Source organism: Panthera pardus, unplaced genomic scaffold (genome assembly GCF_024362965.1).
Source record: "Panthera pardus isolate Hobbes unplaced genomic scaffold, ASM2436296v1 HiC_scaffold_17, whole genome shotgun sequence".
Classification (NCBI taxonomy): domain Eukaryota; kingdom Metazoa; phylum Chordata; class Mammalia; order Carnivora; family Felidae; genus Panthera; species Panthera pardus.
In genome coordinates this window covers 139,333,379-139,352,128 of record NW_026526732.1, presented here as the reverse complement: position 1 = coordinate 139,352,128, position 18,750 = coordinate 139,333,379, and the positions used below count along the sequence as shown (strand labels likewise).

Genomic DNA, 18,750 nt, shown 5'->3' with positions numbered 1-18,750 from the left:
TATTTTTGGGACAGAGAGAGACAGAGCATGAACGGGGGAGGGGCAGAGAGAGAGGGAGACACAGAATCGGAAGCAGGATCCAGGCTCTGAGCCATCAGCCCAGAGCCCGACGTGGGGCTTGAACTCACGGACCGCGAGATCGTGACCTGAGCTGAAGTCGGACGCTTAACCGACTGAGCCACCCAGGCGCCCCAAAAAATTTAATTTTAAAAAGGACTACAAAAAAATCACCGATTAAAAAAAAAAAACAGATTTTTACAGATATTAAGGAGAAAAGAAGGCAATATTGGGACCAACTTAAATTAATATATTTGGAAATTTGGATGAAATGAACAGATTCCTAAGAAAATCCACAGGTTATTAAAAGAGAAACAAGAAACAGAATCTTTAGTTATAATAAAAATTTTCTCACAAAGAAGTCTCCGGGCCCAAATGGCTACACTGGAGAATTCTTCCAAACGTTTGAGAAAGAAATAACACTGGTCTTACATAAATTTTTCCAGAAAACAGAGAAGGAGAATATACTGGCCAGTTTAATTGAGTTTTCTGTAATCTTGATACCAAAACTCAACAGGGCATTCATTACAAGAAAAGAAAATTACTGGGGCACCTGACTGGCTCAGTCGGTTGAGCATCTGACTTCAGCTCAGGTCATGATCTCACGGTTCCGGTTCATGAGTTTGAGCCCCACTTAGGCTCGAGCCTGGAGCCTGCTTCAGATTCTGTGTCTCCCTCTCTCTCTGCCCCTCCCCTGCTCGCTCTCTCTCTCTCAAAAATTAAAAAAAAATTAAAAAAGAAGGAAATTACCGTCTAATCTCTCTCACATATGATGTTGCATAAATCAAATCAAGCATTATAGAAAAAGGATAATACATCACAACCCCATTTGGTCTTTTTCCTTAATGCAAGAGCAGTATAGCATTTGGAGGGGAAATCAGCTGGCATTATTAACATGAAAAGAAAAAAATTGTATCAAATGCTTTCCCGGAATTCATAAAAATTCAACATTCATTCATAATTTAAAACAAAAATACCTCATAGCAAAGTAGGAATGAGAGAAAACTTTTAATAGAGTACCTAAGAACAAAACAAAAAACAGAAACCTAAAGCAAACATTGTACTTAATGGTATTTAAAGCTTTCCCCCTGAGATTAAGAATGAGAAAGATTCCTGCTTTTATTCACCACATGGTAGACTGCCATTCTTTCTGTAATTTCTTGAGATAGATGTTTAAGTCATTGACTTTCAGCCTTTCTTTGCTGATATAAGGCTTAAGTTTCTATCTAAGCACAATGTAAGCTGTATTTCATAGTTTTGTTATGTCCTATTTTTATTATACAGTTCAAAAACTTCACTGAGTTCCTTAGTGATCTCTTTCTTGACCCATTTTTTCTTCGTGATTAAATGTCTTAGAAATATATTGCTAAATTTTAAAACACTTGGGCATTTTCTAATTATTTTGTTATGAATTCTAGCTTAATTTCACTGTGATCAGAGAACATGCTCTGATTTCAGTCCTCTGTTGAGTGTAGCTTTGTGGCCCAGAATTTTTTCATTTTTGGTAAATGTCCAATGTGGACTTGAAAATAATGTATATTCTCCTTTATCATTGGGTGCAGTGTTTCTATATGTCACTTAGGTCAAGTGTGTTCATTTTCATTGTGTAAATCTTTTTTTTTGTTTTTTTCTTTTTGTAAATCTTTTATATACATACTAATTTTCTGTCTGTTTGTTCCGTCAACTATTGAAGCATCTATAAGATGGGCTATAAGTCTCCCACAGTGATTGTTGGATTTGTCTTTCTCTTTTTGTTTTTTGTTTTGGTTTTTTTTAATGTTTATTTATTTTTGAGAGAGAGAGAGACAGAGTGTGAGCAGTGGAGGGGCAGAGATAGAGAGAGAGAGGGAGACACAGAATCTGAAGCAGGCTCCAGGCTCTGAGCTCTCAGCACAGAGCCCGACATGGGGCTTGAACTCACAAACCATGAGATCATGACCTGAGGTGAAGTCGGACGCTTAACCAACTGAGCCACCCAGGCGCTCCAATACTTTCAAATTTTGTTTCCTTGGAGTAATTTATCTAATATTATAGCAACAACTCCTTTTTTTTTTTTTGGTTAGTGTTTGTATTGTATGTCTTCTCCATTGTTACATTTTTAAGTTTTATGTGCCCTTAAATTAAACTTGTATCATTTTTTAAAAGCATGTATTTCGGATTTGTTGTTTATCCAACAAATTACATCACTCCTAATGATGTAAGCAGGTTACTGCCCATTTAATGTAATTACTGGTGTATTTGGCTTTGTATTTGCCATCTTGTGTTTTTTTTTTTCCTGTTTGAACCCACCTGTTTTGTGTTTTCCCCTTCTCTCTTACCTTCTTTTAGATTAAATAATTGTTATTTCTTTTCCCCCCTATTAACTTGTTAGTTGTACATTCACTTAGTATTCTCTTAAGGGTGACTCAACAGCAGTTTTACTCAAAGTGTCAGTAATGACAGGATAAAAGGTTTGGACCAGAATGTGAACCAACACACTGTTGCTCTCAGCAAAACTCCTGCTGTGAGAAACAAATGTCAGCTAAATTAAACTGTTACAAGTAGTTGATTTGCCTTCTTTTCACAACTGGCAGCAAGCAGTTGGCAGGCCACTGGTCCACGGAGTAGCTTTCAGTAGCACTGCCCTTGAAGTTAGGACGTGCACCCCTGATATTGCAAGCAGGTACCGTATTTCAGCCCCTGAAGAGTGGAAGTCTGGACTTCACCATTCAGCCTTTGCTGGTGTAGATGGGGATAGAGCTACAGTTTTTTCCGTAGTAGTTGGCTAGAGTGGAGGGGTTATTGTCGGAAAGTTTTCTGTCCTGCTGAGTTACTTTTTTCCTGTGGCTGACAGAGCAGGCTTTTATTGGGGCTTTTTAAAAAAAGCCTGTGCCCATTGGCATTTTCAGGTTGCCAGCTTCTTAGATCTCTCTGCTGTGTCTTTTCTTGAGGTCTCTGAGGTCCCTAGCCAGTCTGCCTTCTTCTGGCCACCATTCTGAATCTTGTGGTGGTCTTTTGCATATGATGTCCAGAATTTTGGACATGGTGTACTTAGTGGGAGGACTAGAGAAAAGTACATCTACTCTCTCTTGCCTGATTCCTGAAGCAAAAATCCACTCTTTTTTTTTTTTTTTTTAAGATTCCAGTTTTCTGGTAAAATCCTCCATTTTTTCCTCAATTTTCTGAACATGTAAATCTTAGCTGTGTCATGGTCTTATAATGTCATTATCTAGATCATTTGTATTCTATTCCGATTTAATTTTTTTGTAATATTTTACCCCTTTTGGTTTTTTTAGTCAATTGGAATGCTTAATAACTTTTTATTGGCATTTTGTCTTAGGTTTCAGCAGTCTTGCTATGATTTATGTAGGTTTGGTTTTCTTTATATTTATAGATATTGGAGTTTGTAGATACTGTATCTCTAGGCCGGTGGCTTTCTCGGTTTGGGAAATTTTGTAGTCATTCACATATGGTTTCTGCCCCATTCTCTTTCTCATTGCCTTCCGACAGGATGGTTTTCATTAGAAAATCTTATGACTCTGTGTAATATCTTCCTCCCAAGAATAGTCCCCTTACTGTGAGGCAGATAGAGTGAGGCCCATCAGTCCACTGCGGGATTGCCGTGACTCCAGGTTGTTTTGGCAAGGCTCTGTCTTCTGGTCCATCCTCATCCCGCAACGTTGCCCTGGGAGGGCTCCCACTTTAGAGCCTGGAGTGCTCACTAGAGTTCCTCCCCTCTCTAGGCTCCTGAACTCAAGTTTTGTTTCCTCAGCTTGCTGAGGCTGCCACATCACTCCTTTGCCCTTCTAGACTTTCTGCCCTTAGACTTCTGTCCTGCACAGCTTCAGAATTTTGCAAATGTCTTAAGGGGAAAACTGGAAGAAAGTTGGACTCCATTCCCACCCTTGTGTTCTTGCTAGAATCCTGGGCTCCTCACACCATGGGACAGCTAAAATCTCAGGGTCTTCTCCCCATTATTAGCAGCTCTGGCAGACTCTTTCCTGGGATCTTCAGTCCCATTTTGCCACACTCCCAGAAGAGGGAGATGCTGAGGGAAAAGCAGCTGCAGGATGTTGGCTCACCTCCCTGTGCCGCTCCCCTTCTCGAAGGCTTTATCCCCTTGAACCCTTGTGGCCTCAGGGGGTCTCTAATGATTTCAGACTTTTTATTCTAGTTGATCTTTTCTGGTTGTTCTTGGTGGAAGTGTTGGTCCGCCTCAAGCTTATCCCATCATGACTGGAAGAATGCATGTAATAGTTTCTTGAAAAAGCACCATTAGTAATTCATATGCATATCCCTGCTTAAAAACCACTTGCCCTAGATATTAGTGAAATGTTTCATATGAGTGATAGAATCCCATTTATTGGTCTTTTGGGTTAACTGAAAATTCAGTCTTCATTTTTAAATAGTTTGCTCAAGAGCCAGTACTAATTCAAGTGACAAGACTATCTTACTTGTTCTAACTTGTTTTGATCAAATGTACCCTGATTTATAGTCAGCATTACCCCTGTATGCTCTATCATATTTAGTTTAATTAAAAGTGTGTGCACGGGCCATTATTATTCAGTAAAGTTTTGCAGAGTCTTAGGGGGAATGTTGGCCCATTTTGAATATGCTGTTAGATATGTAATGAGCCTTACAACACAAAATTGAATATAAACTACATAAAATGAATAAAACTGTAGTTAAGGTAAGTAGCAGTAATATATTTTAAAGCAAAGTGAATTGTAGGCATATAAAAATCAAGCAGTGTTTTAGGGTGAGTGGTAAGCAGTACTGGAACTGTATAATAATGTTAGATATTTAATGTTAAAAATTACCTTGAAAGGTTAGCAACAATCTAGGCATGAGGTGATAAAGCCAAGCACCAACTATTTGTCCTTCTTTTCTGTTGGAACCTTGGAAAATATGCTTTCTGAAGTTTTCTTTTTAGAAATAGAAATGCCTGAATAACTCCCATTTTGTTTCATCTGTTAAATTTTTCTTTTAATGTTTATTTATTTTTGAGAGACAGCGAGAGCACAAGCAGGGGAGGCACAGAGAGAGAGAGAGGGAGACACAGAATCCAAAGCAGGCTCCAGGCTCCAGGCTCCAGGCTCTGAGCTGTCAGCACAGAGCCAACACGGGGTTCAAACTCATGAACCACAAGATCATGACCTGAGCCAAAGTCGGACACTTAACCAACTGAGCCACCCAGGTGCCCCATAACTCCCCTATTTTAATGGGACAGTACTAATGGGCTAGCTGCCTTAATTGATTTTTTTTTAATTTGGCACACACGACAGTTAGAATCCAATCCAAAATTATGCGCTGGATAAACTCTTTTTAACATTCATCTGAAACTGAAAATGCTAAATAAATGCCTTTGTTGGTGAGATACACACTCCATGAATATTAAATTGTCTCTACCAAACTTCCATCAATTTTTGGTTATAAATCTTACCAGCAAGCTCTACAGAGTTTTTGTAAGTCAGTGAAATTTAAGTGTTTCCAAATCCCCTAATGGAGCAAACAAAAAACCAACAAAGAATATCCTTTTATCTTAACCTATCAGTACCTTCTCTTTTTCAAGCTGGACTTTTGTCTTTACTGTGTAGGAAACTGAACAGAAGTTAATCCTGTTGACTTTTGAGGTTCTTAGACCCTAACTCTTGGCAACGTGATGATGACTTTTGAGTTTTTCAAAGGAATATTTAACTTTATAGATTTTCTCTTTATCTGATGACCTCAGAACTTAACCTTTACATTGAGAACACAACTTTACTATATTCTTAGACTTCTGTCTTCTGTACTTTTTTGTCCTACTTTTTGGTGCAACTTTCTACATTGTTAAATGCTTAATGAGAGACCTAGTTATATAGTCCCCCAGCACCAATAATAACTTGAACCTAGTTAGTCTAGAAAAGTATGATCCATTGTGGAAGAGTAATAATGAGGCATTCAAATAATACTAGATCTTCTGGGGGCACCTGGGTGGCTCAGTCGGTGAAGCATCCGACTCGATCTCAGCTTAGGTCATGATCTCACAGTTCAGGAGTTCGAGCCCCTCATCCAGCTCTACATGGACATCGCGAAGCCTGCTTGGGATTCTCTCTCTCTGTCTGCCTTTATTTTTATTTAAAACTACTTACTGGGGCACCTGGGTGGCTCAGTCGGTTAAGTGTCCGACTTCAGCTCAGGTCATGATCTCACACTCCATGAGTTCGAGCCCCACATCGGGCTCTCTGCTGACAGCTCAGAGCCTGGAGCCTGCTTTGGATCGGTGTCTCCCTCTCTCTCTGCCCCTCCCCCACTCACACTCTGTGTCTCTCAAAAATATTTTTTTTAAGAAAATAAAAATTTTTTTTAATGTTTGAAGTTGTGTTATTGAAGGCATGAGAGGAAATGTACACACTGTAGATGGACATATAAATTGGTGAGCTTCTTTGTGGAAACAATTTGTTGGTATCAGTCAAAATTTATAATGTACATACACTTTAACCCAGTAATCCACTTCTAAGAAATTATACTATTCATACATCCTTCCAGTGGTACACAGTTGATATTTGTTGCAACATCTTTTGTAATAAATAGCATAGGACTAGAAAAAGCCCTAATGTCTCATGTCTCACTGGTGAGGGCCTGCCTGGTTAAATAAAGTATGATAGAAAAGAATACCTAATGATAGATATAAGGAATGAGGGGGGATCGCCTGGGTGGCTCAGGTCAGTTAAGCCTCCAGCTTCGGCTCAGGTCATGATCTCACAGTCCGTGAGTTTCAGCCCCACGTTGGCTCTATGCTGACAGCTCAGAGCCTGGAGCCTGCTTCATATTCTGTGTCTCCCTCTCCTTATGCCCCTCCCCTGCTTGCTGTCTCTCTGTCTCTTTAAAAAATAAACATTAAAAAATTAGACAAAAAAAAAAGAATGAGGGAATTTATATGAACTGATATGGGACAATCTCTAAAATATATGAAGTGAAAAAACAAGTGCGGAACAGTGTTTATAATATGCTGTCTTTTGAGGGGGAAAGATAGATGTAATTAAATATGTGCATACTTCTATCTACTTAGTAACATCTAACCCATATAGTATAAATGTATATATGTGTGTGTATATGCATATATGTATGTAGTATATACACATGCACCATCTCTAGAAGAATATGCAGGAAAACTAACAGAGACTGCCTTTGCAAGGGGGACCTTGGGAGCTAGGAGACTTTTATCTGTGTGTGTGTGTGTGTGTGTGTGTGTGTGTGTGTGTGTGTGTGTGTGTATCATTTAAATGTATTTGCTTACTCAAAAATACATAGATATGTATATCTATACATAGAAACAAGAACAAAAATAAATTTTAAAAAGGAGATTAAGAAGAAATATAGTTTCATACTGAGTTCTACAGAATCTGTGATATGAACCTCTGGATCCTAGAATAATTATACCATACCATTATAGGTATCTAAATGTCTCAGTTAAGGAAAATTTGCAGCCTGGTTCAGACCCCCTCACCCCGAGTTGTCTTTGAATAATGAGCCATGGATATGTCTCCTAACATTCTGGCATCTTTCTCCGTGATATAATTGTTGCTTCATACACATGGCAATTGGAGTAAGTAATTGTTATTTAGAAATACACAGTAATGCATTTATGATATTATATGTTTGCACTGAAAAAGGTTTAAACTTCAAAGAGCTAACCAATATTGGTGACTTTTTTTTAGATTTCTAGTAAATGGGTTTTGATTACCATGTACTCTGATATACTTCGTCCTAGGCTCGGATGCTCATCACAGAGGAAAACCTAATGACCATTATCATTAAGACTTTTATGGACCATTTGAGACATCGAGATGCCCAGGGCAGATTTCAGTTTGAACGATATACTGCTTTACAAGCCTTCAAGTTTAGGAGAGTTCAGAGCCTTATTTTAGATCTCAAGTAAGCTTTTGTTGAATTATCCAACCACTTGCAATTTATAAAATGTCAGTGTTTACCCATATATTCATTGCTATTTTTATCTTGTTCAGGTATGTGTTAATTAGCAAACCAACTGAATGGTCAGATGACCTGAGGCAGAAGTTCCTAGAAGGATTTGATGCCTTTTTGGAATTACTCAAATGTATGCAGGTATGTATAAACTGACACATTTTAAAGGGAAACACTGGGGGCACCTGGGTGTCTCAGCTGATCAAGCGTCTGACTTTGGCTCAGGTCATGATCTCATGGTTCATGAGTTCAAGCCCCACATCAGGCTCCTCACTGATAGTATGAAGCCTGCTTAGGATTCTCTCTCTGCCTCTCTCTCTCAAAATAAATAATCTCTAAAAAAATTTTTCAAAAATAAAAGGAAACACTTTTCTTTCTTTCTTTTTTTTTTTTTTTTGGTTCATTGACCTGAACATCTTTTTATATTCTTTTCATTTGGGACACATTTCTAAAAGAATAATTTGGGTGACTACAATTTGGACCAAGAAGCTCCTCTTTAATTAGAAACTCTTAGCAAGGTGTAGAATGAATGAGATCCCAGCAGAAGTTCTGGCATCTGCTGTGTTGGTTTTTTTTTTTTTTTTTTTTTTTTTTTTTTTTTTTTTTTTTTTGGTTACCATTAACATTCTCTTTGGGGATTGTAATTTTACAATTACAATATTCTACAATTTTACAATTACAATCTTTTTAATATTAGGCTTATGTGGAAGCATTGTCAAGTTAATTATTTAAGAAACTATAATGTTTGATTTTTTAGTTTTAATGTTTCCATATTTCTTTTTCTCTCCTTGATGTGATATTTGTATAATACAGTATAGATCTTATTCCCCTATGTTTAATTCTCTTCTTTGGAAACACCCCCATATACAGAACAGAATCTAGAAACAGAAGCCAACTGGTGTATTTAACCAGTTTTAACTGTAAGAAGGTAGATGATATCCCACAATATCTGAGCTGCACCGTTATGATTCTTTTAATAGCTATCCAGCTTTCGTAAGCAAGAAATAGCAAAATTGACTGATCATTTTTGGAAGACATTCTAGTTTCTGTGTTGGGTGGTGGTTCATGATGTTTAGTTTATTATAATACTTCTGTGTTTTTTCTTATATCTGTAGAAACAATATCTACTTTGGTCATTTTATTTATTTTTTAAATGTTTTTATTTATTTTTGAGACAGAGACAGAGTATGAGCAGGGGAGGGGCAGAGAGAGAGGGAGACACAGAATCCAAAGCAGGCTCCAGGCTCTGAGCTGTCAGCACAGAGCCCGATGTGGGGCTCGAACTCATGGAGTGTGAGATCATGACCTGAGCTGAAGTCAGGCGCTCAACCGACTTGAGCCACCCAGGCGCCCCCACTTTGGTCATTTTAAATACTTTAGTATCCTCTATTTTCTGTTATTTAATCAGTTCTGACACACCAAGAGTAGTTAGGCTAGGTTCTAAAAAATGATATTCTTTTTTTTTAATTTTTTAATGTTTTTATTTATTTTTGAGAGACAGAGACAGAGCACAAGTTGGGGAGGGGCAGAGAGAGAGACACACAGAATCTGAAGCAAGCTCCAGGTTTGATCTGTCAGCACAGAGCCCAACACAGAGCTTCAACTCATGAAGCGCGAGATCATGACCTGAGCCAAAGTTGGACACTTAACTGGCTGAGCCCCCCAGGAGCCCCTAAAAAATTATGTTCTTAATTAAGATTCTTTCAAAAATGTATATTCGTATGAAATAATATTTTACTTTCTGTTTTTCTTTTGTTTTCGTTTTGCTTTTTTTTCTTTCTTTTTTTTTAATGTTTATTTTTGAGAGAGAGAGAGAGAAAGAGAGAGAGAGAGAGAGAGAGAGACAGAGCTCAAGCAGGGGAGGGGCAGAGAGAGAGGGAGACACAGAATCCAAAGCAGGCTCCAGGCTCTGAGCTGTCAGTGCAGAGCCCGATGCAGGGCTCAAAACTGAGCCGAAGTTGGACACTTAACCAACTGAGCCACTCAGGCACCCCATGTTTTGCTTTCTTTTAGTGTCTGAGAAATTTTAGTTGCAGATTCAGAATAAGTATAAAAATTTTGTTGCAGTATATTGTAAAATATATTTATAAATTCAGTAACATTTTAAAAGCCTATCCAATTTCTTCTAATAGTTTGGTCTGTAGATGATAGGGTTAAAAATAATTTGAAGGATTGTTGCAGTGAAATATACATTTTATTGTTTAAAACATAAAAAAAATTGCCTCAAATAATTTGTTTTATACTGGGATTTTTAATTTATATTTTAGAGACTGTTATATAAATATGTAATTTAGAGTTGGACTTACACTACTTATTCTTGTTAAAACTTCTATTTTGTATGTTTTTGTAATCAATATATATTTCTTCTATATTATTTCTTAAGTGCCCATGTAAGAGAACAAATATAATTTTAATCCATTTTAAATCTTTTTGCTTCCTTTAAGGGGATGGACCCAATTACACGTCAAGTAGGACAGCATATTGAAATGGAACCAGAGTGGGAGGCAGCCTTCACACTACAAATGAAATTAACACATGTCATTTCAATGATGCAAGACTGGTGTGCTTTAGACGTGAGTTTCCTCTAGGGGTAGGGGGTAAGGCGATAAATGGAGGGGGGGAAATAAATTCCTCAGTAAATTCTGAGGAGATCTGGAGAGGGTAGTAGTGATACTTAACTCATAAAACAGCATATTTTCCTCTTACCTATAAATTCCATAAAAGTTAAAATTCTGAATCCTCAGGAAAAAATTGGAAAATAGAGGAAGAAATAATCCACTCTCTCTCTTCTCTTATGTTACTATCTTAATTTTTTCTATAATCCCATCTAGATTTTGAGCATATAAAAAGAGTTTAGAAATTTATCCAAAAGTAAAGCTTTACAATTGTTACATTTGTCCTGTCTTAAAATTATTTTGCTTTCCTTTGGCTATAAAGTCTAGATGAGAGCCTGTGTAAGTTGAGAGGTAAGAGAAGACTTCTGTGAGATCTGAACTATGTGTCAGAGTTAACTGGTCAAAGAGTAAAACATATTCCTGGCTGAGAGACAGCTGCATCATGCTCTGTGATGAGAAAGAGTATGGTTGGTCCAGAAGCTATGAGAAGGCTCAGGTTGGAGCACAGAGGTTGAAGGTAGAAAAGTGGACAGGTGCCTGACTTCGCAGGGCCTTGGAAAGAAATTTGGGTTTTATTCTAATAAATTGAGATGCCACTAGCGGCTACCAAGCAGAAAAAGTGACATAACCCAGTTTACATGTTTTTTAAAGTTATTCTGTGTGGAGAATAGATGGAGGAGGGCAAAAATAGATTTAATAGATGGTTGGCTTTCCTTTGAGTTACTGGAGGTGATCAGTGGCCAGGTTTGAGAGAAATTTAGAAGGTGAAATTGCTGGTTTGGGAATAGATTGGACAGTGGGAAATGAGGGAAAGGAGAGTATTGGAATAACTTCTAGATTTCCACAGCTGTATGAAGATGTCATTCACTGAGACAGGGCACTGGAAGAGGGAGAGTTGGGGGAGGGAAGATTGAATTTGGTGTTGCCTATATTGATATTTGAGGTACTTACGTACTTACTCTTCGTCGAATTTGAGGTGCTTATTCAATGTTGTAGAAACCCAGCCTTTTGAATAACTTACAGAAAACCCTCTTTTTTAGGAAAAAGTGTTAATTGAAGCTTACAAGAAATGCCTTGCTGTATTGATGCAGTGTCATGGTGGTTTCACTGATGGTGAACAGCCAATCACGTTAAGCATTTGTGGACATTCAGTGGAAACTATCAGATACTGTGTTTCCCAAGAAAAAGTTAGCATTCACCTCCCAGTTTCTCGCTTACTTGCAGGTAAAGCATTTCTCCCCTCCCCCCCCAAAGGACCCTGAAATCATTTTTTAAATTCTTGTTTGTGACTAATATTTATTGAGCACTTAGTACACATTATACTGAGAGTCTGCTAAGCATTGACTTAATCACCATCCGCCTGTGAGGTAGGTATTGTTATTGAATTTCCTTCACGGATGGGAAGACTGAGACACAGAGGTGACTTGCTTAATGTTATGCGGCGAGAAAGAGAGTGGGGATTGTGAGGTGGTTTGGCACCAGAAGCCATCTTTATAACAACCATACCATAGCACTTCTTCAGACTTTTTTTTTTTTTTGAGAGAGAGAGAGAGAACATGCATGAGGGAAGGGCAGAGAGGCAGAGGGAGAGAGAATCCCAAGCAGGCTCTGCACTGTCAGCACGGAGCCCAATGCAAAGCTTCAACTCACAAACCATGAGATGACATGAGCCGAAGTCAAGAGTTAGAGGCTTAACCTGAGCCATGAGCCGAAGTCAAGAGTTAGAGGCTTAACCTGAGCCACCCAGGTGCGCCCCCTTCAGACTTCTTCACTGCACTTAATCACCTGTTGTTACTGCTTAACTCAACCCAGATTCAAGGTCTGTGTTGTTAAATTCAGACTGCTGTATCACTTAAGTGATTGCTGGTAAACTGAAACCACCCCCAAATTTTTTTCTCTCCCTCCAAGCTTATTTATTGATAACCTTTTTAGGGATAGTTTTTTAATCATGAGTGGTTGATTTACAAGTCATTTATATTTGGTACGATATTTGAGGCTGCCACCTTGCAGCAACCAAAAACTTTGAATATACATTCGTCCATCTCTGCAGACTCATTTCAGTGTAGCTTCCTTCTGTATTTCTTGATTGCAGGGATTCTTTTTTTTTAATTGTAGGAAATCTTATCCTGCTCACATACTGTTGTTCCCTTTAGTTCCATTTTTAACTGAGAGAGTAGAAAGAAGTTCTAAAGGTAGCTATTTTTACTCATTGCAGCATTTGTAATTCATCTTAAGTGTATGGCTCAGTAACCTAATATGACGTGAAAGTGGGGTGCGTGTGTGTATGTGTGTAAGAAATTGTAGAGAACTGATACCATTTCTTCCTTAAACGTTTGGTAGAGTTTGTCAGTGAAGCCATAAGAACCTGATACTTTCTTTTTTGGAAGGTTATTAACTACTGATTCCATTTCTTTAATGGATGTAAGTTAATTCTAGTTATCTGTTTCTCCTTGTATGAGTTTTGGTAGTTTGTGTTTTTCAAGAAACGGGTACATTTCATCTAAGTTATCAAATTTGTGGGCATAGGGCCATTCCTGGTATTCCTTTATTCTTTTAATGTCCATGGGATCAGGACTAATAATCCCTGTTTTCTGAAGGCAATTTTTCATTGTTCTGACCATTATCCCATCTTCCTCCTGCTAGAGCCTAGCATTAGAATAGTCTTCTGGAAGTCGTGAAGATTTAAGATAACTTAGCCACCTGGATATCGGTAGTACAACAAATGGAACAACAACCAAAAAAACAAATGGAACAACAAAAAAGCACTTAGTATGAAATTATGATTGTGGGAAGAAATCTCTTATTTCTGTAACTTGTTCAGGCCCAGTTGTGTTTCTGTGAGTGCTTTGAGCATCCTGAACCTGTTGATAGTCAATATGAGCAGGTAACAGCGTGGTGTTGTGGAAGAGTATTCAGCTGGAGTGCAGGAACGTTGGTCCTGTTTACTGCTCAGCTGCTGATCTTTGCTGCCTTTAAAAATCTGGTTGTATGATGGAGGCTGATGCTGATAGTTACCCACAAGGAAAATAGTACCCTTCAGATGTACTAATTTCTGCCTAGGTGTCTACCGCTCTCAGACCTTCTCAGTGAACATTTTTGAGCATTCTACTCACTGTTGATAAAGCTTGGCCTGAATGCTTATAATCTAATTGAAGAGCTAAGGACACACATACAAAATAGTTCAAGAACAACTTGGAGTGTGTACTAATGGAGGTTGAGTGTCAGAGTGTCAGAATGAGACTCAAAATGTAGGTCTTCTCGGGTGACAAAAGCCTTAAGCCAGGCTTGACCCACATGGCCAACATCCACTGATAAGATTATAAAAACCATTCCCTGTTTAGACAACATAAACAGGATAATTAATTCTTAAGTAACAGAATTAACTAAGGTGGAGCTATACAACAGCCCTTTGCAGTCAGGAATTTAAGAGGCTTTGATCTTAAACTGGAAGTTCTGGGGAACTTAATTCTGAGATCAGGATCCACGCAGACCATGAATCCCAGAACCAGTTTCCCTGTTCACTTGCCAGAAGGATCTCTCCTACTATACTTTAAATGGGAACAGACTCCATAGCCCAATGAAACATGACCTTCAAGTTGGCATAACATATATAAATTGCTTTAATAGTTCTATAACTGCATTTGTGTGTTTGTATGTCTAACATTTATCTCCATAAAATGTCATCTGTGTATATCAGTACATGTAATTAAGACTGTGGTTCTAAATGTGCCTTTGATCCAGAGGTTCATTAGAATATCAATTAAAAAGCTTCATTTATGGATGCAATTCATTTTCTATCTTAATTTGTAATGGGATAAGTTCCCAAAGAAAAAGAGAAAAGAAGTTAGATACAAAGTTGAGTGAATATTTAGGACTTTTTTCTAAGTGACTTGCAGTTGTAGAAATACTTTTTTGTTTATTCTTCCATGCAGGTTTACATGTATTATTAAGCAAAAGTGAAGTGGCATATAAATTTCCAGAGCTACTACCTCTAGTAAGTAGTACTAACATTTAAAAGTAAATACCTATGTATTATGTTCCATGTATTTGAAATCAGTTTGAAACAAACTTTATTAAACAAGAGTTCTCCAGAAAAACAGAACCAGTGGAAGAGTGTATCCACATGCATGTGCACATGGGTATGTAAGTATGGAGAAAGAAAGGGACAGAAAAAAAATGGATTTATTGTAAGGAATTGGCTCATGCACTTATGGGCCTGACAAGTGTGAAATATGCCTGCCTGGCGGTCTGGCATGGCAGGCTGAGGACCCAAGGAAGAGTTGATGTAGTCTGAGGACCAAAGGCAATCTGGAAGCAGAATTTCTTCATCCTGTGTTTTCTCTTAAGGCCTTGAACTAATTGGATGAGGTCCACCCACATTATGGAGAGTAATCTGCTTCACTCAGAGTCTACTGATTTAAAAATTAATCACGTCTACAAAATACCGTCACAGCAACATTAACTGGTGTTAATCAAAAACGGTACCATGGCCTATCCAAGTTGACACATAAAATTAACCGTCACACGAACATACTTTGAGTAATTTTAACTACTGTTTTATATAAAGTTTCCATCCCTATCAACCAGTCTTCTTTATAGAGTTGAGATTTTTGAGTATTTTTTTTTTGTTTTATTTTTTGTCTTTACAGAGTGAACTTAGCCCACCCATGTTGATAGAACACCCTCTTAGATGTCTTGTTTTATGTGCCCAAGTACATGCAGGAATGTGGAGAAGAAATGGGTTCTCTTTAGTAAACCAGGTAAGTGTATTTTTAGTTTATGAATAGTTTTCATCCATTCCTTTGACTTCTGTGAAGGTTGTAATTTTCAACATACTTAAGTCATTGAAAGTTGAGTAACTATATTAAAATTGTTCAAGAAGATAAATGTAATGTTAAACCAAAATGTTTCTTGGAACTTTTATTCATACTTTGTCAAGAAACAATATCAAAAGTACAAATGAACTTAATTTTCTTGATATTTAACTTGAGATCATTTTTTAGAACAACAAATGTAATATAATAATTCAGATTTCATCCCTTTAAATTGTGGTAAAAGTTCTGTTAGATGGTTGTCAGAGGGGAGGGAGTCGGAGGATGGGTAAAATGGGTGAAGCTGAGTGGGAGGTATAGGTTTCTAATTTTGGAGTCAGGATGAGAGGCACAGCATAGGGAATAGAGTCAATGGTATTATAATAGTGTTATATGGTGACAGATGGTACCTATACTTGTGAGCACAGCGTAACGTGTAGACTTGTCCGATCACTGTCTTGTACACCTGAAACTCATGTAACATTGTGTGTCGACTCTACTTCAATCAAAAAAAGCTCTATAGTAATTAGCTCTGAAATTGAGGTTTTAAGTTTTAGACTTCATCAAGTCTTGGTATAGATAAGGTTTTCCCCCCATTTTTCGTAGCTATAAACCTTACAGAAGTAACTTTCTTGGGAGAACCAGAAAGTTAGCTGCAAAATGTGAACCATACAGTGAACACTGAAATCTCAAAATTTCTAATTAATTAATCTCTGCTAAGATAGCATTAACTGTTGAGGAAGCCACATTGTGTGTTGGTGCTTGTGCACACACACACATTCACACTTGCATTGAACCCATGTGCTCTTGGGGATTGGGGAGAGGAGGGACCTGCACAAATAAAAACCTATTTGCCCAATGTAATTATTATTATTTTTTTTTAGATTTATTACTACCATAATGTGAAATGCAGGCGTGAAATGTTTGACAAGGATATAGTAATGCTTCAGGTAATGAATTAAAAGCATTAAACTTACAGTTCATTAGGAATTGTTTTCCTTGTTATTTCTACAGAACCCAGTCACTTAGGATTACTTCCAAATCTGTAACTTTAGCCTAGCCTTGTCTACTGAGCTCCAAACTCATATGACTAAGAGCCTGTAGAACATTTTCATCTAGATTTCCTGGACACATCTCAGATTTAACATATTCAAACTACTCTTATTTCCTCCATACCTTCCTCCTATCTTGTGTTTCCTATCTTGCATGTATTGTTCAACAGTGTATATAGTTGTTAGAGTCAGAAACCTGAAAGCCGTCCTTTTTTCATTGTCCCCAACCCCCTTAAAGCCCCAACCCCCTTAAACTGATTTGATTTCCAAGGCTTGTGAAACTGACCTTTCTTAAAATTCTCCAAAATTGCCACGCTCTGTCTTAAGTCTTAAACTCTGCACATTTCTTTCTTTTGCTCCCTAGTTTGCCCACCCTACCTCCTTCCTTTTCCATTTACCTAGTAACTTGTTTTCCTGCATGTGTAAGTGTTCAGGGTCACTTTCTCCAGAAAGCCATTGCAGACACACAATAATGTGGCTACGTATCCCATTTGGGAAGGCCCATAGCATGGTGCTCATCCCCAGCGTAGCTTTCATAGCTCTGGATTGTGGTTGCCTATTTACTTTTTGTCCCCTCCACTAAATCATGGCAACTATATCTTAGTCCCTGTTTGTCTGTTGTGCATAGCACAATACTTATCACATAGTAGTTTTTCCATATTATTGCTGTGGATTGAAAAATTATAGAAAAGTTATGGAATATAAATTCCAAATATGATTGGTTCAAAATAAATTAAAATCCAAGTTGATTTAGAATTTATACAGATGAAATTAAAGGAGAATTAAACTAATACTTAAAAGCTGTTACTTCAGTTAGTATAGTTTTTATCAGCAAAAATTAGTTTGAGAGTTCTTGGTAACAGTCTAATATCATGTATATAAAAAGTACTAGAAGCTTAATTGCCATATCACATTTCTCTCTGAGTCCACATACTAGATGGTGACAGGAGAATGCTGAAATAAAACTTAAGAACTGAATTCATGGGGTTGCAAGTAATTCAAAGCATTAAAAGGAAAGAGAACCTATAGTCCATGTTACTCGGATGTGTTGGTTTAGGGGAGGGTTGTTTTGTTTCTATTTCATTTTGTTTTACCAACTTAGATTCTTGTCCACACTTGTAGCTTCCACAAGTAGGGAATTGGGCTAAATGGGTTTTCATCTTGTATTGGGATTGGTGACTAAGCTGTTTTCACCTATGCAACCCAAAATATCTTTCACTAATTATTTAGTAACCCTTTTGACCTCCCTCTTTTCCTTTATCTCAAACATTAAAAAAAAAAAAAAAAGACAGGTGTCTCTATGATGGATCCGAATCATTTCCTGATGATAATGCTCAGCCGCTTTGAACTTTATCAGATTTTCAGTACTCCAGACTATGGGAAGAGATTTAGCTCAGAGATTACCCATAAGGTAAGAGCATGTTTTATAAGCCCGTTTATAAGCCTCATTTAAAGAAGTATCTTCCATTCTTTTGGGGTACATTCATCACCTGAGATAATACACTACTGGTATTCTTATCTCTGAACTTTCTCTCCCCCCACTTGCTACAGGATGTAGTTCAGCAAAATAATACTCTAATAGAAGAAATGCTATACCTCATCATAATGCTTGTTGGTAAGTTTAGATTGTTTGCGACCTTTATAAATTACATTGGCTTTTGTGGTGGCAAATAGTTCAGAATTTCTGAGCTATGTTTCTTTTAGTTGAGCGGTTCTTCAGTTTGGGGGGAAGGTTAGAGCATTCACGTCTTTCTCCCCTCTGGTTACCGTAGCACCAAGAGTGATGGTCCTGTGGCAATTTGGAACAAGAGAGTAGACCCACTGAAGTAGAATTATCTGAAAGGCTCCTTGTCTGAGGAGAAAGAAGGGGAACAGAAGAGCAAGCAAGAATAGGATATTTAGGATCTATTTACTGTTACTTTATATCTTAGGGATGTTTCCTGCCATGGTTTTGTGTCACAAAACTATTATCTTGGCTTTAGATACAATAATAATAATAATAAATTAATAGAGACATGTGGCTAATAGATGCAGGTTTCTTTTCTTACTGCCTGTATTTTCAGTCTTGTCACCTCCATCTTTCCTATTCTTTTATCCTATACCTTCCCCACCTCCTCTGCTATTTTAGACTCTGTTAGTTCATAGAACAGAGAATCCTGGCTACTGTCAGGAGGTGATATCTTATTTGCCACTAGATAGAAGGACAAAGGAAGGCTCCCCTCCCTGCTACCATGTGCCACATGGCGGGAAAGCAGTTTCCGAGGCTACTGG

At 37.7% G+C, this 18,750-nt stretch overlaps 1 protein-coding gene across 6 annotated transcripts in view; it reads left to right on the top strand.

Annotated features, from left to right (window-relative positions):
• The window catches only part of UBR2 (ubiquitin protein ligase E3 component n-recognin 2), a 123,921-nt gene that overhangs the window by 62,703 nt on the left and 42,468 nt on the right, over positions 1-18,750 (top strand). For 5 of the 6 annotated variants that reach the window (XM_053905002.1, XM_053905003.1, XM_053905001.1 and 2 more), the window contains exons 12-20: positions 7,790-7,953; positions 8,043-8,142; positions 10,446-10,574; positions 11,657-11,840; positions 14,549-14,610; positions 15,266-15,376; positions 16,312-16,377; positions 17,768-17,890; positions 18,031-18,094. In XM_053905002.1, the coding sequence (XP_053760977.1) occupies positions 7,790-7,953; positions 8,043-8,142; positions 10,446-10,574; positions 11,657-11,840; positions 14,549-14,610; positions 15,266-15,376; positions 16,312-16,377; positions 17,768-17,890; positions 18,031-18,094 (1,003 nt within the window). Of the gene's footprint in view, positions 1-7,789; positions 7,954-8,042; positions 8,143-10,445; positions 10,575-11,656; positions 11,841-14,548; positions 14,611-15,265; positions 15,377-16,311; positions 16,378-17,767; positions 17,891-18,030; positions 18,095-18,750 lie in introns of those variants that run through there. The other variant, XM_019457140.2, reaches the window with a different exon arrangement.